Source organism: Hoplias malabaricus, chromosome 12, assembly GCF_029633855.1.
Source record: "Hoplias malabaricus isolate fHopMal1 chromosome 12, fHopMal1.hap1, whole genome shotgun sequence".
Taxonomy (NCBI): Eukaryota; Metazoa; Chordata; class Actinopteri; order Characiformes; family Erythrinidae; genus Hoplias; species Hoplias malabaricus.
The window spans coordinates 30,837,175-30,860,694 of record NC_089811.1 but is presented as its reverse complement, the minus strand read 5'-3'; the positions used below and the strand labels follow the sequence as shown (position 1 = coordinate 30,860,694).

The 23,520-nt window shown below is 38.0% G+C and overlaps 2 protein-coding genes across 7 annotated transcripts in view; both read right to left on the bottom strand.

Annotated features, from left to right (window-relative positions):
• itgb5 (integrin, beta 5) overlaps positions 1 to 4,228 on the bottom strand; it is a 35,984-nt gene extending 31,756 nt beyond the window's left edge. Inside the window, exons 1-6 of the mRNA XM_066686496.1 lie at positions 3,729 to 4,228; positions 3,169 to 3,254; positions 2,718 to 2,925; positions 2,367 to 2,616; positions 1,109 to 1,277; positions 130 to 291 (exon numbers count right to left, since the gene is read on the bottom strand). Of these exons, the coding sequence (XP_066542593.1) occupies positions 130 to 291; positions 1,109 to 1,277; positions 2,367 to 2,616; positions 2,718 to 2,925; positions 3,169 to 3,254; positions 3,729 to 3,801 (948 nt within the window). The 5' untranslated portion in view covers positions 3,802 to 4,228. The remainder of the gene's footprint in view (positions 1 to 129; positions 292 to 1,108; positions 1,278 to 2,366; positions 2,617 to 2,717; positions 2,926 to 3,168; positions 3,255 to 3,728) is intronic.
• Positions 4,229 to 9,941: 5,713 nt separating this feature from the next.
• Positions 9,942 to 22,436, bottom strand: rbm44 (RNA binding motif protein 44). Of its 6 annotated transcripts, none has more exons than XM_066641234.1 (18): positions 22,137 to 22,436; positions 20,533 to 20,587; positions 20,286 to 20,392; positions 18,306 to 18,380; positions 18,133 to 18,193; positions 17,921 to 18,045; positions 16,687 to 17,822; positions 16,540 to 16,601; positions 15,386 to 15,568; positions 15,084 to 15,249; positions 14,930 to 14,976; positions 14,711 to 14,798; positions 14,200 to 14,287; positions 13,792 to 13,917; positions 13,622 to 13,692; positions 12,781 to 12,854; positions 11,888 to 12,110; positions 9,943 to 10,727 (listed from the first exon to the last, which is right to left on the bottom strand). In XM_066641234.1, the coding sequence occupies exons 1-18, from the start codon at positions 22,273 to 22,275 to the stop codon at positions 10,455 to 10,457; spliced, it is 3,099 nt and encodes a 1,032-aa protein (XP_066497331.1). In that variant the 5' UTR covers positions 22,276 to 22,436; the 3' UTR covers positions 9,943 to 10,454. The 6 variants fall into 6 exon arrangements, with proteins under 6 accessions (XP_066497332.1, XP_066497331.1, XP_066497333.1 ...); XM_066641236.1 differs by having other exon boundaries at positions 9,944 to 10,727; positions 20,286 to 20,345; positions 20,473 to 20,587; positions 22,137 to 22,230; XM_066641237.1 differs by lacking the exon at positions 22,137 to 22,436 and adding an exon at positions 21,491 to 21,582 and having other exon boundaries at positions 9,944 to 10,727; positions 20,286 to 20,345; positions 20,473 to 20,587.
• Positions 22,437 to 23,520: the final 1,084 nt, after the last annotated feature.

The following is a 23,520-nucleotide window of genomic DNA, read 5'->3' as shown; positions in this document are numbered from 1 at the left end:
AAAGAATCAATAAATAAATGTCATCTTGTGGGCTTCGTTTTGCTCTTATAAACTTGTATAGAACATGACGTATTAGCTTCAACAGGTCTGAATGTTTAACTGGGTATTCCAAAATGAGTCTTGTCTTACCATTTTGGTTGAGGCACTGTACTCATTATTGTTATTCAGGTGGCACTGGCCATCATGAGGCTGAACAAGTCCTGCAAGTTTTCCATCCAAAGCCAAGTGAGGCACATCATCTGTAGCAAATACCAGCAGGTGATACGCCTCCTTCCTCCAACCAATTCTGTCCTGCCAAGAGTGAGAGGAAATATTTTACTAAAAACATTTATAGAAGAAAAAATTTTCTCCAATAATTAATCTTCATGTTTTGACACAGTAACTTATACTGGCACCTAGGATATATATCAGATTCTACGCTAAACATATTTTAAAGATAACTATACCCAGTATTATAGAACATAAATGGTTCACTCAGAGACAAAAAAGCAATTTAAAAAATGTGTCTTTATAAAAAGGTATGCACAGTAGTATAAAACAATCCTTTGCTGCAGGAGATGCAAAGAAAAAGAGATAATACTCATTTATTTGCCCATCTAATTTCCACACAAAACATTTTTAAAAGTCGTCAAGACACAGACTCATGACAGAAACAAACAAGCAAATGAAATGTACTTTAGACAAAAGTGAACAAGCAAAAGAAATTAAATAAAAAAAGGCAAATGTTTCAATGTTGTTCAATTGTTCAAATGCCTATTAAAATGTAAAATAGGCAAGTGTAAAAAAAAAATATAATTTTGAAAAATTATAAAATAAAAATAAAAAAAAAAACATGCAAGTAACTAGAGAATTATCTGTGCACTAAAGAATGTATCGAAAAAGCTTTGCGCTGTTTAAATAAGACATTTCACCGATTTGAGATAAAAATGCATATTTTTAGACCACGTTTTGTCTACATACAATTGATGAACTGCCGTGTTAGAGGACAGTTTGTTTGTTCAGCTGGAGACACAAAGACTTACATTTTGGTGTTTGACTAATCCAAACATTAAAGGGAAGGACATCAAAGGCAAATCAAACAGAATGTACATTACAACTCTCAGCTGACCTTGCAAACAGCAGCCTGGAGTATAGCATCAAACCCGCCCTCAGGTGCATCCCTGTTGCGAGAGACCTGCTGCTTTTGCACTTCTTCATTAAATCTGTCAACTTTGTCAGTCAGAGACAAGACGTTACGGAACCCAAAGGAGGGGACACAGTTGGAGAAAAGCTTGTACCTGTAAAGATATTAAGAAAAAAGTTTTTAAAAAAATAGTGCGAAAACACATTTCTACCAAGAATACTAAGAGTCAATTTAGTTTTCAATTTCTCAAATTTAAAAAGACCAATCAGGTTTGTCCTCAAAAAGTTATTCTGTGTTATAAAGCAGCCATTATTACTGACACATTTTAATCCTTGCTACCCCCCAATTTAATGGCCTTCTCTACTGAGCATAAACTTGTTCATTCAGGTATAACAAAAAAATCGGTTTTATACTATTAAATGACTAATAGATTTAAAATTAAATGTGTTGTCAACACAAAACAAAATTAAAATGCATCACTGTGCTTCTAATTTCAGTGCCCACCACAACCACCTCCAAGGTGCCAAGGTTTAGCTAAACACTCAGCTTTACATTTTGAGTCAGTCCTGTGGTGGCTATATCCAGCAAGAGGCTTATTTTTGTTTACTTTTAGAAACTACCAGGGAAGGGACAGCAGAGGTGTGTTTTGGGTAAAAACACAAAGGGCAGCCCCTGTCAGCTGTCCACAATGTGCTGCTGCAAATGCATGATCCACAACACAGAAGGACAGGGGCATAACCTACATGGGCAATGACGCAGCCTGTCAGGTCTCCTGCTCTCATCTCATATGTGAAATGCTTCAAAACCCATCCATCAACATCCACTGACATAATAAATGGACAGAAGATTACAGTCAGAAGCCCCTTTTGGGTCAAGGTTAGACCAGCATAACTATGATTTAGTGCCAGATGCCAAGGTCAACATTAAAACTAAGAATAGACAGAAGTGAATTTTCAATGTTAACCACAGGCACTGTTAACTAGTCCAGAACTAGTCTCAAACAACATTTTTAAATTTGGTCTTCATTAAATGTCAGAAGCTATGCTTGGTTTTACTGGTCATTTGGGAGGTCTAACAGCTGTTGGTACATTAGAGACACTGCAAGACAATCTTTTTTTCACAGTATAACAAAACCTTAACTAGACCTGCTGTATGAATGTAAATTAAATATCACTGCAAAAACAGCCTAAATTCATAGAAAATATGTTTATTGCACTTGTCCATCTGAGTGTCCTTCCCTTACCCATTACAAGGATTCTGCTGATACTTGGGAGCTGTATAGGAAAACGGGGACATGTTCTTATCCACGAATGTGCCAAATCCAAGACGGAAGTTACTGGTTAACTTCTTCATTTCTTCTGCCAGCTTTGTGCCCAAGTTGCGAATAGTGTCCAAGTCATCCTTCATGGACAGTGAGAGGTCCATCAGATAGTAAAGGTCAACAGGGTAGTCTTCAACTGGGCGCACTTGCACCTCAAACGAGGTTTGATCACCTGAGAAAAATTAAAGGAAATGATTGTTTTTACATTACAGACAAATCCCTATTGAATTATAGCAATACAGAGAAGACAGTACTTCCATAGTCAGTCCATACCAGGTCGTAGGCTAAGAGAGATCTTCTGTGGCTGTATCTGGATTACATCATACTGCAAAGGTACAGAACCTTTGGAGCTTAAGGGTTTGTTCTTTAGGACAGAGCTGACACTCCTTGGATTTTCAATAAAACGAGCTCCACAGCCCCTCTTCAGCAAATTCTGGCTCAAATCACATCTTGAAGTGAGAGTGCTTGCCCTTCCAAAGTCCTAAAAAAGAACATAGATTATTTGATTTTTGAATAAAGGAAAAAGTGGCAGAACAGTTTGCTATTAATTACTGTATGCTGTAAAATAAAGCATTTTTGCTTTGTGTAGAGCCAGCAGAAACTCATGAGATGAGTTAATTTAGTCCTGTTAGTTCAGCATGCATTTCTGCTTCCTACCAAGGCTCTTAAACACATGGTTTGGCAGTAAAACATTATAAACTGCACTTGAGAAACAGGTGCCTACCTCCTGGGCACACCAGGCACAACTTGGGTGGATGAGAAGACATTCTTCACAAGATGTGACACTTCCACTCATGCAGATATTAAGACCTGATTGCAAGAAACAGTGTCATAATCGTGTCATAATCACACAAATTCATGGATGCAAATATATCCATGAATATCCTTCAGTCACTGGTATGCTGAGATTCATACCATTCATAGTTTTTCATAGCATTCATATGCAAAACATTAAACAATGGTAATTTTTAAAACACTTTGTAAATCATTACGTTCCACTGTCGTGTAGCCTTCCCTCACTGGAATGAAAATGTTCTCCTGCTCTAGCACAGATTGATATTAAATATGACTTTTATCTTTTGCTACAAGGAATCTATTCAGTGCAAATAAGGGGAAAGTCACCGGAAATGCTGCTTTATACATTTAAAAGGTTATTCATTAAAATAGATTACAGCTTAATCTCAAGCCCTTAATTCTAAGGAATTGTTACATGCATGAAAGTCAGAGTCACAAGAAGGGTTAAGAAACAGCTCTCTGTCGGTGAAAAGGAATTCTATCACTTACCTCTGACGCTGGAAGTAAAGGAGTAAATTATAAAATGAACGAGGAGTGTACAACTCCACAGACTCCTCATCATGTAGGGAAAGGAGAAATACGATGGGTTTTTAAAGCAAATGGCTGCGGAATTTAATTACGGAGTGTAAACACAGAGCTGAAGAAATCTCCATCCATCCCAATGTCAGAGAAGTAAGTAAAATCCGTAAACAGGACTGATAAACAGTCCGCGGCATTGCATTAAACGAAGTCCTCGGTGGAAGATAAACACTGCTACTCTTTGTTGTGAAGCGGCGGTTTTAATCCAAAGTATTTCAGGATCATCACCAGTCTGTACGCCACATTCCCGCAGTAAACTCCTATTGAATTTGAACTGGGATCCAGAAACGCAAACTCATGGTTAAACAGAAATGGAGTCTGTGTTGAATGTGGAAAGTTCCTCAGGTTTTGGTTCACAGTCCTCCAGGGTCTGTGGTTGTTTTCCCTGTGTAAATTTGGCCGCTCGACTCTCGTCTTTCTTTAAACTCCGCCCAGCAGAGATGGCGCTGAGGTGGACTCATTCTGTCCTCTGTAAACCACCTCTTCATAGGCTTAGCGCATACTTAAATAAGGTTTAATGCCTTTCACCCCTCGCTGCACAGCTGTAAAAAAAAAAAAAAAAAAAAAAAAAAATTATATATATATATATAATGTATTTAACCACAAAAAATGGTCAAACTAAAATGTAAACAATAACGTCTAAATACATACATACATAAATAAATTTTCTTTTCCGCTTTTCCATTTCAGGGTCGCGGTAAAGTCTAAATAAATACATGAAATAAAAATAACGCAGTAACAAATTGTTCTCTTTCTCACATGATGAAAATCATTTTTCCACTTGATTTACTCAAATGACTGTAGAAGTAATTGATTTTACCCTCGGACTATGTAAACATATAAAATATATTACCTAAAATGTAGGATGACCAGACCTCCTCTTTTACCCGGACATCTCCTCTTCTTTAGACTGTCCGGGCGGAATTTCACAAACGTCCGGATTTTGTTTTTCTAGAGTTTACATAGAATTTCGAGAAGCGTTTCGTTCACAAACTAGTCCCGCCCTCCCCTACTCCGATTGGTTCGCTTGAGTGAGAAGGGGCGTGGTTAATGAGCCTAAAATGTTCGGATTGGACGGTCTGGCTCTAGAGCTACTGTTATTGGTCGTTGTCATGCATGATACCGTTATTACCGTTATCATGCAACAATTGTCAAAATGATAATTAAATTATTAGCCTAATATGCATTTACACACTAACAGTTCGTTTGAAATGTAACGTTCCAACTCAACACAGGGCAACAGCGCCTCTTTTGCAATGACATCTCTACTGCGCTCAGCTCGTGTCAAAACGCTTGTGAAAATGTAAACCAAGCTCATTGTCTTCCCTACTTGTAAATAATATCTTCAGTGCAGGGTGATTAGCACCACTGGTGAAGGAGGCTTTAACTTAAAACATGGTGGCAACTATTAGCGACTCTTACTTTACCAGACTGATTGTCTTTATAAAAGACTCCATGAGAGAGCTTGGACTACGGTGCCATATTTTTACTAGTTAATCAATCTGCTTGATGCGTTTCAATGCCACCTTAAACAAGCCGCGCATTTTAAGGTGGAACAGGCAAAACTGTCTTTTTCACATTTTTTTGTTATACCTTAAACCAGTGGCGGATGCTGGTCTTTCAAGGAGGGGAAGCTCGGTTTCAGCCTACATCATAAAATGTGTCGGTTTATTTATACGTAAATTCTACAAGAAAATGATCTGTGACCCTGTCGTACCAACAAGGCGTCTTTTCCAGGGACTTGACTAGTGTCCTCTCAATGTCCAGCAGAGCTAGGCTGCTTAAACGGCCTTGGCCCATGTGAAGTGTGTCCGCCTGTGAGTGCTTTGTGACGGTGGAGGGGCTCAGCAGCACCCGCTGGACAGAAACTGCGATAGAAGTCAGAAAGAGTGATAGAAGTCAGTCTCCAAACACAAGCAGCTACAAAAAACCCACCAGAAATAGAAGCTCGATTTGTCGCTAGTCGTTTTTAACAAAGAAAATGCCGCTAAGAGGTTTAAGAAAGTCTGGTTCAACTCAAAACAGAATGAAAATGTAATGCTCCCACGGATCTTTACACCAAAGGATCGCTGATTCGCTCATTTCGCTGTCAATCAAAAAGGGATTCAGCCTCAGACAGATTCTCCAATCATCATGCAGAAGCTGAGCGTCCGGGCCAGCCGAGGCCAGCCCACTGCCCCATAGACCCCCAGAGACGCTGAGCGTCCGATGGGCGGGACAAAGCCCAGCATTTATCCAACGACTCGTCTCGCTTCGCTATTGAACTCTGTGGACGCTCAGCGTCCTCACTGTTTAAAGCACTGTGAGAATGATTGAGAGGAAAGCCGCATCTTTACCAGTGATAAGAAGCTGATTCTGAACAAAAGTTGAGCGCGTTGTAGTGCATGTTTATTCAATGACATGTACACACAACAGAATATATTTGATCACTTATTTTTTGACATTTTAGGGGAAGCTGAGCTTCCCTTGCAGTCTTAGAGCAATCGCCTCTGCCTTAAACATTCCTGCTGTAACACTCTGGCGCAGCTGGTAGCGTCGCAGTCTCACAGCTACAGAGACCTGAAGGTTGTGGGTTCAATTCCTGCTCTGGGTGACTATCTGCATGATGTCCGCGTGGGTTTCCTCCCACGGTCCAAATACACACACTGGTAGGTGGATTGGTGAAACATTAAATTCAACCCTCTTGGTGTACAGCACACTGTGTTTTAACATTCCAAGACCAAGCATGCTTATGCCATTAGACAGTGGCTGTATTAGGGGGAGGGGGTATGTGCTTTTGCACAATGTGGTACCAGTGGTAAAAGAACTGACTCAATTTTTCACTTTTATAATTTAAATTTTTACTAGTAAATATGAAAATCACAGATACAGTAATACCTTGACTTAGGAGTTTAATTCGTTCTGCGACCAAGCTCGTAACTCAGTTTGCTCGTAAATAAAATAAAATAAATATTCACCATTAATTAATGATGGACAGATAACTCTGGCTGCTGATTGGCTAAATAAAGGTGACAACCAATGAAAATCGTGTTCTGTTTAGGAGCCGTGCATAAATGTGAAACAACACCAGCAGATGACATGGCTCCCCAAAACATCACTGACTGTGGAAACTTCACACTTAACTCAAGCAGCTTGCATTGCGTCTCTCTCCACTCTTCCGCCAAACTCTGGAACCTTGATTTACAAATGAAATGCAAAATTTACTTTAATCTGAAAACAAGACTTTGGACACTGAGCAACAGTCCAGTGCTTTTTCTCCTTGGCCCAGGTAAGACTCTTCTGGTGTTGTCTCTGGGTCATGGGTGGCTTGACACAAGGAGTGCGACAGTTGTGGCCCATGTCCTGGATATGTCATTATCTCAGACATTATCTGTCTGTTTGTCGTGACTCTTGAAGCACTGACATCAGCAGCAGTCCACTCCTTGTGAATCTCCCCCAAATTTGTTGAATGGCCACAATTCTTTCAAGACTGGTTTTCCCTGTTGCTTGTGCACCTTCTTTTTCCTTTCACTCAACTACCCATTAATCTGCTTATATACAGCAGGAGTGTGTCAATTACTGCCTTCTGGACATCTGTCAAGTCAGCAGTCTTCCCCATGATTGTGTAGCCTACTGGAGCAGACTAAGGGACCATTTTAGAGGCTTAGGAAAACATTTCAGGTGTTTTGTGTCGATTATTCTAATTTGATGATAATGACTTTTGGGTTTTCATTGGCTGTAAGCCATAATCACCTAATTGAAACCATGCAAACCCACGTCATAGCTGCATTGAACAAACTTGCTCCCACCTCCACCCTGCTCATGTATTTATCTATCCAACAGGGGGTACGCCTTCTTAAGCCACCCTGAACTCCTCTACGAAAGTTGACCTCCCTGTTTCAGCTTATATTTTGCTAGTACAGGTCACGCTCATTACACTTGAAATAGATCACTCTGTTTGTAATGCATCTATGAGTTTCAGTTTTTGAATTTAATTATTGAAATAAACTTTGATATTCTAATTTACTTAGATACACATGTAGTAAAGGAAAGCCATTTGCACATTATATTCAACATGTAAAATCCGAGTGAAAAACCAGAGAGAATGGCTTGTTTGTATTATTAGGTGTAAAAATCAGTTATAAATTGTAATAAAATTACAAACGTACAACTGTAATTGGTGGTTGGGAGTTTTTGGGGGTTGGGAGCCTGGCGCAAAACACGGTGCCTAACCCTAAACAGGTGCTACGTTCAGTGAATGTAATCCCTGCTTTTATATCCAAATATCCCTCCAACACATGCATGCTTAGAACTCTTCATCCCACAAGTTGGCCAGATTTATTACATCAATTTTTTAAATATATAAACACTGCATTTTTGATACAAAAATGCTCAGCCATTGTGATGACGGATTTTCACTAATTTTTCAAGAATATTAAAAACCCACATCGGCAAGCTAACTTAATTTTAAATGTTTATTTATTTTTTAAATGGCTAAATTTTCATGCACACCACAGCACAATTTATCCTTGATATAGAGCCTGCATTTTCATTTTATACCATTTCATGCATAAATTCCAGACATACAGGGAAAAAACCCGAAACACCCTACGTGAACCCAAAAAAAAAAAAAAAAAAAAAAAAAAAAAAGTGAATATAGTTAAGTCACAATGAAAATGACTACCCTCAACTCAGTTACAAACTGGAGAATATTCCTCCCATGCACAGTCAGCAGTCATGTGATCCACTTTAACAACACTGCCACGCGTTCAGAACCAAAACACAGCATTAGTGCATATCACTGGAAACACAAAGTTGATGTTCGCTATAGGCTGTGTGTAAATGTTTCTAGACACCTGCTGGTCCTACTGCGTGTTGGTCTTCCTTTAATGCAGAGACAGCATCTACTAACCTGAGGATTCCTACTCAGCTCTGGAACTTTGCTGTTAAGATTTGACTGAATTTGGCTGAGTGTGCATTAGTAAAACTGGGTTCTTAACACAAAGCTTTGCACCACCTCACTCTGTAAATATTGGAGAGATATGAGCACCATCCAGAGAATGAAATTGCTCAGCTCTGTATTGCCATACTCGCCTCACATTCTTCAGTTCTCCTTTGTAATCAATCAGTCTTCATCTGTTGTGCTTTTAGTGCCCCCTACTGAATTTAACAGGTGGTACCACATTAGAACATAAACCTAGGAGGGGCTGTGAAATTGTTTGGTTAGTAATAAGCAGCTCATCAGGACATGAACATCATTTTGTTCAAAATCTTGCTTAAAAAAAAAAAAAAAAAAAAAAAAAAAAAAAAAAAAAAGCCTGACCCCTTTTCTGTACATAGTAACAGCAAAATAAATAACTAAGGGGAGCTGCCCCTATAAAACAAATGGACGTACAAGAGCTCTACAATGTGCAATGCACAATCCATGATCTAGGACCATTTATTTACAAACACGGGTAAAGTGGAATATAAAAAATTTCCCCCTCAATTTTGTCACTTTTAAAATGCTTTAGGCCCTGTGGACTTCCATATGTGATCTAATCAACTGTGAACACAAATTAACATCAGTGAAGTCAAGACTAGTGTCCAAGTGACACATGTACAAAATCTTAGTTGTTCAACAGTGCACTTAAAGCACATCAAAACTACATGAACTAAGCATGTGAACATTTTGGCTGTGCCACGCTTTAAAAGAATTAGCATAAAATCAACCAGACTTGGCAATAAACTGACTTTATATTAATATAAATAGCATATTTCAAAATGCACACTATGCCTTGACACTCAAACTGGCCATGCCAATAAAACATAATAAGGTGTCTCAATTCTGTAAAATTACACATGCCATCTTAAAAGGTGCTACAAAAAATTGAGTGAGGCTACAGAAGGTCACTTTTGGCTCTTATAAAGAACCATTTTTGCCAATATGTTTAAATGGATTAAGATCGAGTGATTTTTTTCAGCCTTTCACATTCACACATCTCAATCATGGTCCTTTATGGAACAAAAATGGATTCTTTCTTTGGCATTGCTCAAAGAAACCTTCAGTAGCACCTATTTTATTTATTTTCATTATCATTTATTTTTAATTTACATCATTTTAAATATTTTTCAAACATTGAAAGGTATCATTTAAGACAAAACAGTAAAGTTCACAAACACAAAACCTTAGCAAAAAACTCGACATGTAACTGCACCTCCTTATGGTCAAATGGTAGCATAACCACTCCTTCCACCAGTCTTTGAATTAAATTCTCTCACATTTCACCATTACAACAAAATGGTTTTATTGATAATTCTCAGAAATGTAAATATTAAATATTTAACCACAAAAATCATGACATCAGTTTTACTTCAACACAAACTTGTTACAATCTTCAGATTCTTGTGGCTGTTCAACTTTATACAGTAATGGAGACTGAAACATCAAATACAGCTGAAAGTTAACTTTCTAACTTTAAATGGCATTTTAAACAAAAAGATTTCACCACTGAATTAAACTTAATTATACAAAAGGGACTTTTAATAAAATAGCATCAAACAAAATGCTTAGACTGCACAAACAAATAAGGTTAATAATAAGGCTATTGGCCATAAGAACAAAAACAACCAAAAAAAAAGAATTTTAAGGCAAAGTGTACATGACCTTTGCTCCAATCACTTTATGGACTGTTGTGCAAGAATGTCAGAAGTCATGTCTGCTATAGCTCTAAGGGGCAGGCCACTGAGGAAGCCCTGGTGTTTATCTCGCAGCTCCAGCAAAGCCTTAACAATTCTCATTCTGTTTACCTCTGGGTGACGTGCAGACAACTGAGCCATTAACGTGTCAAAACTGCCCATAGTGGCATAGTGCTGTGGCACACAGGTACCTGATGCAGTGGGCTTGTCATATATGTTGATCAGCCTGTCCAAACTACTTTGAAGTGGCTCCTAAAGAAAAAAAAAAGTAAATTTCTTTATCACCATTAAGATGATAATAACAATGCAAACAAATATGAAATGACACTATTGCAGATTTGGTTTAATCACACTGTAGTTTGTAGAGAATTCAAAATTGGGGTTAAATGCTTAAGGGTAGCTGGTGGAATGTGCCTTTAAAAAAGCCCCAGTGTGGCAAAAAGTGGCTTAAATGAGCTAGGGTAGCTCCCAAAGCAGGTGCTGCAAAGCTTAATGACATGAAGTTCATTAGCAAAATGTTGGTAATACTCGCTGATGTTTTGAGTATATTAACAACAATTTCACGCAAGGCAGAGTGAAGTATTTAGACTAGTGCTATCACAATTGATTTTAAAAACCTTACTAATTGCACAATTTAAAAAAATTAATCAAGATTAATATCACATTGTCCCTTAAGAATGAAGCTTATATATGTATGCCGAGTAAAATTTTAGACAGAGCTAATTTAGCATTGGACACAGAAGCTTTAATGGAAAATTAACCAAACAGTGCATCTTGTGACTCAAGGTAAGGGACAGAGTGAGAGTTTATCAATTCATTCATTGTCTGTAACGGCTTATCCAGTTCAGGGTCGTGGTGGGACCAGAGCCTGGACCACTAGGCGCAAGGACGTCACACATTCACTCACACCTATGGACACGAGTCGCCAATGCAGGAAACTCCCGCGGACACAGGAAGAGCACACCAAACTCAGACAAAAAGAGTCACCTGGATTGGGACTTGAACCCACAACCTCCAGGTCCCTGGAGCTGTGACACCACCTGCTGCATCACCGTGATGCCCCAGAGTGAGAGTTATGATATTTAATACACATTTCAGTATACATAAAGTGTAACATGCATTCTAAACTCAACAGTATAAACGCTGTGTTTACATTGCTAGATAGAAATTGCTAAACTTCACTAGACCATAAAAAGCATGAATTATGGGGGGATGTTGTGACCAAATTTGGTAAAATGATTAGTGTTTTAAAAACAACTCTGAGAACACATTCATTTGGACATCTGTAAAAAGAATGTTTTTTTTTGACATTGAGGCATACACAAAATTAATTTGTGTCCTCTAGCTATTGTAACACCAGGCAAACAAACTTTACACAAAAAATGATCAAACCTGGCCTGAATAATACTTACTCTAGAAGACTTGATGGTGCTTGAGACTCTTTCCCCTGCAGGCCCTGCTTTACAGGCAGCTTGGAAGAGCTCAGCAGAAGATGCTTTGAAGGGGTGCTGATCACCTGTTGGAGGCCTGTGGATGTGTTCCACATGGAGAACATGGTCCTGAATGGACTGTCCATTCACGTCCCTAACTGCAGCTTCTGCATCACTGGGACTTTTAACAATCACTATCGCAGCTCTAAAGCAAGAAATACAGAGATTTAAAATTACATCTACAGCAAATGCACCCCACCCCCACTTTGATTTCATATCAGTCGGGTTGGGACAACATATTGACAGATGATATATTGTATTACATTCACATATCACACTATTTTTGATACATTCATTCATTGTCTGTAACCACTTGTACAGGTGGGAACACACACACTGGAGTTGGTGATAGTCCTTTGCAGGGCAACACACTCACAGCTATGGACACTTTTGAGTATCCAATCCACCTACCAATGTGTGTTTTTGGACGCATGGGAGGAAACCTAAGCATCTGGAGTATCCCCACATGGACACTGGGAGAACACACCTAACTCCTCACAGAACCCTGGAGCTTTGTCAGTGACACTACCTGCTGCGCCACCATACAGCCTTTTTTTGATAAACACTGTCACCAAACAATTATTTTTTACTGGTGCTAATTCTATGAATATAGTAAACCTGTGTTGAGGGGAAAAATAATGTTGGTTGTCAGATTCAGTGATCTGCAATATATAAATACAACAGAATCACAGTATCATATCGTCATTATTTTGGGCATTTTATTGAGATCCCCTCCCCTAGAGAACAGTTTGGAAACGGGCTACTTGCTGTGTTTGAATGCGTCTCCAAAATTAAAATGGAAATTCAACTTTTACCTGTTGCCTTTGCCGAAAGTGGTGATGCTTACTTGACTGGCGTGATAGCGCTCAAACCAAAGCAGCAAATCACACTACAAAGAGAGAAAGAATCTGAGGATTGCTGCCCTCTGGAGGCCATGATGATCAACTACACTGAATTGCATAACTTCCAAACTGATATTAAGTTGATAACCTTTTCAAATGTATCCAGACAGGCATGCTTATTTCTCACTCAATTGTCCAGTTGTGCAGATAATGCTTGAAAAAAATCACTGCCAAAATATAGAACCTCTTCAGTAGAAACACAAGCCTAAGGTCAACAGGCTCCATTCAAAGTGTCTCTTAGAATGTTATAAAGCTCCTAGCACAAGACCATCAAGCAGTAGAACTGTGTCACTCTCTTAAGTGAGAGCACCATCAAATACCTATGAAGAGAGGTATTTTGGGTACCTTAACTGAATCACAGTGGTTCATCAGCATTACATTAGCAAGCTTCAAGTGATAAGCAAGCCCCCCCCCCCCATTGCTGAGTTTTCTCTTCTTAGTACAGATCAATTTTGAAGACAGAAGAATTGACAGAATTGTGATGACAAAGGTGACATAAATTGTTTTGCAAACTCTGGGATTGGATTGTAATAAACAAAATGGAAATTATTTAAAAGTCAGACAAACTACAAAGAGAATTTAGTTGCTGGTTGATTGAGTACCAAGTTATAATTATATTTTGTATTAAAGGCTTTTACTAAACTTCATCCAGTGTTGGTACCCGACTTGGGTAATACAAACTTGGAAACATTGTGTATTTCTGAAAAATGAAAAAAAATTTTTTTAAAAATGTTTACTATTAACAATTCCACACCTCAGTAACATTACTTGGTAGGTCAGTTACATACAACAAGGAACTCTGATCTGGGTTTCCATTTCTGTCCCCTAGAACAAAAAAAAATGTTTTTATTAATGTGTATATATATATAAAAAATACTTTTAAACAAATGTAAAGCATAAACTCCAGTTGTTTAAAAACCAAACCTTTATGTTCCATTTCTGAAACCCCTCTTTCTGTTTGTTTCTCCTCTTTACCACCTGGGCTATCTGATCCAAGTTCCTCCTCTGCATCAAACCAGGCCTCACTGCAGTTGATGTCCTTAAGGGCACCTTTAGAAATGTATACACAAATTTAATAAAGCAATAAAGTTTCCTATATTCATCAAAACACATTTGTAGGCATTAAAATTATTGCAATAACATTAGCTTTTGTTTGAATTCTTTTAAAGGTAATTGATTCAAGGGGCAGTATATTTTCCCTCAAATTTAAAAACCAGTATGTGAATCTGGGAACCTGAACAATGTGAGCAGTTACAGTCATCAATACTGTACATCTATTATGTAAAAAGGAAAGTGTACATTTTCAAACACAAATTATAAAATGTCTCTTACCAGAGACAACTGTCTGCTTGTTAAATGCAAAAACCGCTCTGGATCTCTTACTGCAAACTCCTTTAGATTCAGCTAAATCAGCCTTATACTGTTGTCCAAGAATGGAAAATAGATGGGATAAAACGTTAGACAAGCACAGTAAGTAATAAAAACCTAATATTAATCTATTTGGCTAAGTTTAAAACTCAACTGAATTAGAAAACCCATGTTGTAATGCTGACACTAATTTTAGTAATATGTGGTTCTGAAGTAATCCATGTGATAATCTTTGTAGTTATTTAATATATATATATATATATATATAATTAATATTTTAAAATAATTTAATAAGGTAAGACACTCAGTGTCAAATATAATTAAATATAAGTCTGACAGGGCTAGTTGTGCTATACAACTCAATGTCCCACATGGTGAGCAAAAACATCCAGAATGTAATCAGATTTTTTATTTATTTTTACTTACTTGTACTTATTTGTACATATACTTGTGTGCGTGTTTATATAAGTGAAACCTGGGATTTAGGCTGGCTGAGAAATCCATCTATGGTTTCCATCTTCATAACTGGACTAGCTTGGTCAAGCAGGGCCTCATCAAGATTACTGGAGACAAGTGTATGAAATATTAAATTTTGTAATTTTAAGTATAAACTTCGTACATAAATCTAAACTAAACCAATAGGAACCCGGAAAGCATAATAGTTTTTCCAAACACACAGCAGTTACAAACTTACCTGAACGTCTCCTCAAGTAGAACTCCTTTCAAACAGGACTCATATACCTGAAACATCAAAATTAGACAAGTGTAGGTCATGCTTTTCCCTGTATAATTTTCTCAAATGTAAAATTTTTTTAATAAAAAAAAACGGCATATTTTGAACTACACACCAAAGCAGGAGTGTATTGTGTTTCTGTGGATATCCCAGAGGTGTCCACAGACAAGGGCCTGAGGTCATCTAGATGAATTCCTGACAAGATTTTGCTCTTCATCTTTAGGTAATCATCCTTCAAGGTCTTTAGAGTCTGCAATAATATATCTGGCAGAGCTTCACTCCTGGGGAAAGTTAGGCACATTTATTTTATAATAACAAATTATAAAAACTTGACAGCTCATTTGTGATTCCGAGTACTACATTATATCTAAATCTGCTAAGCATCTCGAGATATTTCTTTAAACATTATTGGTTTACCTCTGAAATGCAGTCTCCCCTAGTGGTGAAGTATAAAAGCATCTCCAGCAGTACTGCTGGCACATGGAAAACTGCAGAGCCAGCAGACGCAGTTCAGCCCTTATTGCACGATGGACAGCATCACAACCACAGTTGCCATTTTGCTCCTTGCTGCCAGGCCCTTGAGCACAGCCTGAACTGGATCTGGATTACACCATGAGTTAACTGTCATTGTCCATTTAAGGAAGACTGGATTGTTAGATTGAGTTCTGTCACATTTTTGATCCATGTATTTTAAAATGTGTTTTGGCAAAATAAAAAATTTTCATATTTATAGCATGTCATTGAGTTCCACACCCCTGCACATTTTCTTGCTTTTCCTGCTTTAAACACACTCACTTTTGCTCAAAAAAGGACTTGTAACAAGGTGATTAATTGGATCAGGTGTGTTGGAAACAGGGAAAACACAAAGTGAAGGGCAGTGGCTCTCCACTGCCCTTATATAAATATTTATGTAAATCACAATCTATATTAAATTAGTGATACATAAATATACACGTTATTGCCAATACTGCCAAAACTCGTCTGCCTTTGCACGCATATGGACTTGTGTGACATCCCATAAATTTTTAATATGTTGTCAGTCCGCTCTAACTCATCCCAAAAGTGTTTAATCAGGTTGAGGCACTCTTGTGCAGGATAGTCATGTCCTTCCACACCAAACTCCCTCATCCATGCCTTTATGGACCTTGCTTTGTGCACAATCATGTTGTAACAGGGAGGGGGCATCCCCAAACCTCGCTTGGTAATGCAAGGCTTGGATGCAGCTGCTCTGCCATGGAAACCCATTCCATGAAGCTCTCTTTACACACTGTTCCTGAGCTAATCTGAAGGCCACAAAGTTTGGAGTTCTGTAGCAATTGACTCTGCAGAAAGTTTGCAACCTCTGCGCATTCGCTGACCCTGCTGTGTCATTTATACGTGGCCTATCACAGCTGACTGCGATTCATGATTGGACTTATTGCACAGGTGGCATCCTATCATGGTACCACAGTGGAATTCACTGAGCTCCTAAAAGCAACCTATTCTTTCACAAGTGTTTGTAGAAGCAGTCTTCTTTCCAATGGAAATTACAGTTCTACAACGCTAATGTCAAAAACAATTGAAAACATCACCTTGCCATTTTATCTTTTATGCATTTAAGTTCCTCTTCAGTTCTTTTCAGGTATTCAAATTCCTACAAAGAATTAGATTTTAGTTAGTTAAGAACTATATTTCTCAGTTGAAAATTCCATAAGTGTTATGTAATTAATTCATACTACCTCAGAAAGTACATCCAGGTCAGACATGCGGACTTCAGTAACAATGCTTGTCTCTGTAGTGGATATTTGAAGTGTCTGTATGTTCTGCTCACAGTTAATAGTAAATGAATCAGTACCAACAGCGATGTCTCGGCACAGCTTCTCAAAGGTGTTCTGGCTTATTTCTGTTGCTTGAGTAGAAGTAAAACAAGCTCTAAAGTCGCTAGTAGCATCAACTCCCTGGCTCACACCAAGTTGGGCAGGAGTTGCCTCACTTCTCTTGCATGATACATTAGGCTTGAAGTTAGGCTCATTCTGGCTTACAGACAAAGACATCTTAGAAGCAGACACCCTGTCTGGAGTAGACCGTTTAGAACAAGAATCTGAACAACTGGGATTGCTTGCAAGTCTTTCTAAACTTGAAACGCCTTCATTTACCACACTATGATATTCATCTGATTTGGGCTCACATCCCAAGTCATCATCACTGCTGAGGTCTTGGTACTCTTCTGTGTAATCAGTCCACTCAGAAGAGTTACAAGATAGAGAATCAGAACAAACACAATTCTCTGTGCCAGAAGCAACAAGATTCTCTACAAGCTCTTCAACACTGGACATCTCAGTGCTCCCTTTAGTGGCCATTTGGGAATTATTGCACCCCAATTCATGAGACTCTGGGGCATCGCTCCATTGTGCAGATGTGTGTTCCAGCCCAGTGGTATTTAAACTGTAGTACTCTGGTGATGTCTCCTGGTTTAAATTAGATAATTCTCCACTAGTGTCTACAAGTTCCTGTACTTGAACTTGGGGACTCCTTCTGGTGTAGCCCTGCATGTCAAGCTCCTCGTCCAATGACAAGTTTGCTTGTGGTGTCCCATCATGCCAAATTCCTTCCTTCCACAGCTGAGACAGATACTGGGCCTCAGTTAAGTGCATTTGCTTCTGTTCTTGACAGATCTGTGCTGGGTGAGTGCCATCAAAATTTTGCTGGCAACTGTTTAAAGTAACTTGAGGAATAGGCAAATTATGAGAAGTGCTTTTTATGCAGGATAATTGGTCAAGGTTCCTTCGCATAGATGGTTCATGTCTTTTAGGTTTCATGAGATTCAACTCCTCTTTTACACTGTTCGGTAGCAAGCAAAGTGATTTTTCTTCTTCTAAATGAGGAAATGTATTTGTTAGAAATATTTAGCAGCCAATTTGACTAAAGGGGACACTATAAATGATTGTGGTATTACCATCTACCAATTCTTACCTGTTACATGAACATTATCTTCTAGGTTTAAGATGTTACAACGGTTGCATTTCTTTGCTCCAGGTGGACAACTTGTACCACAGTTTAGACAATGTGATGTACCATAGATTGCGGGGTGTCTTGACCTAAAGAAATATAATGTGTATCTCATACATTGGCATAGCAATTACAGTAAATGTCCAATATTTTAAGCAAGAGAAAACAAAACATACTTGTTGAGTTTTGATGACATATCTGTCACTGGAAGTGTAAATAAGTCTCTTAAAACCTGCTCTAAAAGAATTTAAAAGAACACAATGCTTGTCACCTTGTTATTTTTTATATGACATTTTTGATAATCTATCAACTCTGGAACAGACCTGTGCACTTGGCCAGATTAACTTACGTTTCAAGCAAACAAAATCTGTAGTTACTTCAAGAGCAGGATGTCTTTGCAGAAAATGAAAGAATCCTCCTTCTTCTGCAAGCAATAGAGAGCCATACAACTGAGTATATATTACATGACAAAACAGAGATTATAAACTATACTAACAGTTTATTAGATTCCAGCTGAAAGGTATTGTATTTGTAAACTGTGATTGGAAACTTATGCAAGTGTAAAGTGCAACTAAAAAACGTGAATTACATACATAATTTAGTGATCTTGGTTAATTCAGTTCTATTTTTAGATCTGCAAATTGACACTGTGCATACATTTTGTACTTTATTGAATCAGATCAGATTATGCAAATTTGTGGTTTAGTTTATTATCTGCGCAAACATTTGGTAGTTTTGTTGCACTGCTCCCAGAAACACAATCATACAGCATACCATGAAATCTGTATCTTCCTCGTAAACTGTTACCCTGAAAATAAACAAGGCAGGTTTAAATTTTACCCATAATTATGTGAGAATTGCATTCATATTAACTAGAATTTTTGAAACATTTCCTTAAATATGGAGTTCTGACAACATTGCTGTCCCTCTTCCTGGATCATAAACCTTGTTTGACATTAACTGTGCCTTTCCTCTGTGGTCAGCGAGAGTAGACGGTTGCAGTTGAGAGGGTAGAAAAGAGCCGTTAAGACAGAGTAGTCACCTGCACCCAACGTGAGATTTCACAGCATTTCATGACAAGAAATGCATCATAATAAAGATACTACTACTATTACTACTATACATACAGGATGTTTAAGAAAGGCGACAGAGATTTACATTTTAAAAGGGGGGAAAAAAATAAATAAAAAAATAAAAGTTAAAGTTGTCAGCAGAACTTCTAACCAATAAGGATTAAGCTCTGTCGCCATTACGAAGTCTCTGGCCCTGCACAGCCTCCTCAAACTCGTGAGATTATAACGCTGTATGTCACTGTAACGTGCCAATAGCACCAACACAAGTCGAACAATACTCGCAATTGTACTCTTGCTCCCCTTATTTGTGCATGTATGCAAGGTTTAGGGTGTCCCAATTCTTTTATTTTCCCCAACAAGTGTGCTCACTTTTACCCCTTGTAATCAGCATTAAAACTTGAGTCATGTTTCAAAAATGCTGAAGGGAAAAGTCTTGTTTAGCTGTAGTTATGTAAATGTATATAAACAGCAGGCAGTTCAGGTAGGTGCATGATTAAAGAAAGCCTTTTTGTTACACAAGAAAACTGATCTGAATGAGCACAGACATTTATTCATTATCTGTAACCGCTTATCCAGCTCAAGGTCGCGGTGGGTCTGGAGCCTACCTGTAATCACTGGGCGCAAGGTGGGAACACACAATAGAGGGGGTGCCAGTCCTTCCCAGGGCAAGACACACACACACTTTTGGACCATGGGAGGAAACCCATGCGCACACACAGGGAGAACACACCAAACTGCTCACAGACAGTCACCCGGAGCGGGACTTGAACCCACAGCCTCAAAGTCCCTGGAGCTGTGTGACTGCTACACTACCTGCTTTTAAAAAATTTTTTTTTATAAATGCCCAGTTTGGCATTAAGCTGTGGTGTTTCGTGTTTAATCTGTAGTTATGTAAACACCTGAAGGGCATGAGTGCTTTTCTATTCTGCTTTACAAATAACATACACATTTCGAGGCACACTGTGCAATTGTGTTTCTGAGAGTAAGGCAACAAAACTGCCTTAAGTCTGGATGTAGCAAACTGCTCCACAAATAAGCTGATCTGAATGAGTGGAAAATACAAAATGTATGTAAAATGCACATTTGAAAACGGAACTGACTTTATATTTGCTTGTTAATAAAATTAAATAAAAAAAAAATAATCACAATTTACAAATATTATACCTTTTGGCTTAACTCTATGGTTGCAATTTTGTTATGGAGTTAAACAGTCATGCCAAAAAAGCCTAGCTGAAAGCTGAATTATTCAGGCCTACCTTGTATCAGTTTACGATCTCCTGCTGGAAGGGACAAATACCAGCCAAGCAACCTTGGATCTGTTAACACCAGAAAATGATTGATCTTTACAAGATCAAACACAGACCTACAAGAAGCACAATAAGTCATATTAGAACAGTCAAGCTTACTCCCTATATTGCCCAAATATTCTGCCATCAGGTTCACCTGGTCCAAAACAAGATGACATCTGTTTACATCTGAGTTTTGAAATTGTGGAAGACCTACTGGTTCAAAAGGAATATTCTTCCATCTTCAACAGAGCGGGGAACATCATGACAACCTTGGAATAAATGCAAAACACCAGTTGGGTTTGTATTCAGCATTTTAGTCTGGTCATGTTTTAAATATACATTTAATCAATGTCTGCATAAATTGTTGACTTTAACTTAGAAATACAGAGAGGCTTCATATTTCCATTTAAAAAGAACCCAGCAATCCAAATCTTTCACAAGTATTAGCCAGAAACCAAAAGAGTTTAATTCCTCCAAAAGCTCAACCTGAGGAACATGCCAGAGGCACTGTTTTGCAATGCTTTTAAAACAAGACATATAAGAAACACATTATTCTTAATCTATTCTGGACAATAACAAAATGGCTCTGTTTACATAAATGTTTATCATACAAAATGAAAAATACTGAATAAACAGAAATGCAGATTTTTATTTCTGAATTAATCTCCAAACTGACTTCATTTAGAGTGTGTTTAATTCTGTAATTCAGAAAATATAACAATCATACAGAGCAAATATTTATTAATTTAATAAAGTGGATTCAACAATACTAGATTTGGAATTTCTTTTTGGGAACAATCTAGAATTGGTCTCTAATGCAACTTGAAACACAGCCTTCAAGAAACTAACACACTTTATGCACGCATATTGCGGGAGAAATTATCCAATTTTACGTAGAAGAAAATTGAAACACTGCACAAAAACAGAACAACGTTAACGATCTTATCGGCTGTGTACATATCCAATAACACTGAACTATATTTAAGCAAAGAGCTCAATGCTAAAAGCCGTTACAAAACGAACGCTATGGAAAGGGCGCCATTTTATGTCGCCCTCTCTGTCACGTAGTGAAAGCAAACGAACCAAAAGATAAAATGTGTTCAAGTGAAGAAAGATAGCACATGCTGTTACAGAAATGATCAAATGATGAAATCAGCAGGATATACAGTTACATTTAGTAAACGCCTAAAGAGCAATGATATTTCACAGATTCCTTTAGAAGCGTGAGCTTCTTTTAGAAGGTTTAACGCTGGCGGGTCCTGTTACTGTGACAACAACAGAGCTCACCCTCTATGGAGAGAGATTAGTCTCAAAATACTTTACAAACGCGTAAATGTTAATCCACAAATAAAAAACAAGTCACAAATATGTTTCACTATTCACAAATGAACACATCACACTCTGTCTCACGGTCTGCAATTTGTATAAATACAATTGGTACAGACCTACCGTTATTGGTCGATAACATTCTCTGTAAACATTTAATTGGTCAGTCTGCACGTCAGCAGTAGTGCTAGTTTACTCAAAATTTGTTAGGGTGTTTCTCAAATTTAACGTACAAAAATTATGAAAATAATTTTAAAGAAAATCTTGATATTGATATCTCTTTAAGATAAACGTTATACCATTTACCAACCAGGACTGTTCGAAAAACAAGCTAGTTTTGAATCAAGATGACAGTAACCGTTGATATCTGTTTATTTTGGATAAGAGTTCAAACTCGTTTACTGACAGCTGAATAATTGCAGTGATATTTAATCTATAAAGGCATTGACATACAGCAGGCGGATCCAACGACACGCTTAGAGTCACACTCACCGATCCTCTCGTTCACTGCGAAGAGCAAATGTTGGTCAAACGGAATCATGTGCCACATTATCGTGTTAACGCTAGACGGGTTTCTGAGAGAGTCGGGCTCCATATAACATGGCACCATGACCGGAGGAGGGAACCACATGTTTGGAACGTACTAGAGACAACACAATTTTATATCAGTAACCACTAAACCAGCTCTCTGCAATCCGGGAATGTCGTTAGCCGAATCAAGAAAATACACAAAAGTGTGAACTAAAAAAAAAATCCGTTAATACCCTCCTCGCGCTCTGAAACACTGAACACGTGCACATGGCATGGGCCTCACTGACCAATGAGAAGCCCTTAAATTATTAGGCAGGTAATCCACGTGGTAAAAAACGTATCAGGTGTTTCCCAGGCTAATGCTTTGTTCGTGAATACCGGGAGTTCGGAATATTCCAGAAAATGTTACTCCCCATTTAAAAGCATTCGTGAAAGTCTATCTTTTGACAATGGAAATGGAGTCTCTGTAATTTAGTGCTGGTATAGCACCTTACAAAATTACCTTAAGTTGTCTTAAAAGCAACTGAACAAAGCATTGTTTTCAATGCTTTTATAATGCAAAACTCTACAACGTTTTCAGGTAAATAGCCTTAGGCCTAGAATTAGATTTCCCTTGTGTAGCAGACATTGTTATATTCATTATCATTACCAAGCCTTTACATCCTGATAACAATTTGTAAATCAAATAATATAATAACTAACAAGATTACATTTCTATGTAGGTCACAGGACTATTAAAACCTAGTTCAATCACTACATGTAGACCACTCAAGATAATTGGAAGTCTTACTTACTTGTCTATATAACTGACCCATTCATACACAGCACTGAAGGCCAAAGGTGGAGAGGATTGCAACATTGATAACATAAGTCGGTAAAAAAGGCTTTCAGCGGAAAAGAAGCTTGGTGAAACAAGGGCAAACCAGACTGAACGCTTCTGCAGCCATCAGGGGTTTCTTACATGTGAACAAGAGGTAGAAGGATGGTGTTTAATGTGAGGTGTTGCACACCCCTCTTTCTGCACACTAAAATCGCTGTGTTTTTTGCACATAGCTTTGGAAAGAGAACTGAATGTAGGGGTAAAAACCTTTGCAGTAAGTTTTTTTTCCAGAAACTGGCTTAACTGGTCAGTTAGTTTTTAAATTGGTTTCTGAAAAATCAATTACTCCAGCTTTAACAGGGAACCATTGAGTGACACTGCATATATAATTCAGACAGTACTTACACCAGAAATATATAGCGCTGTGAGATTGTCACATAAAAAAATCTGAAACATCAGATATTAAAGGCAACATACACAATTTTTAATGTTAAAAATACAACACAATTTTCACATCATTTGCTA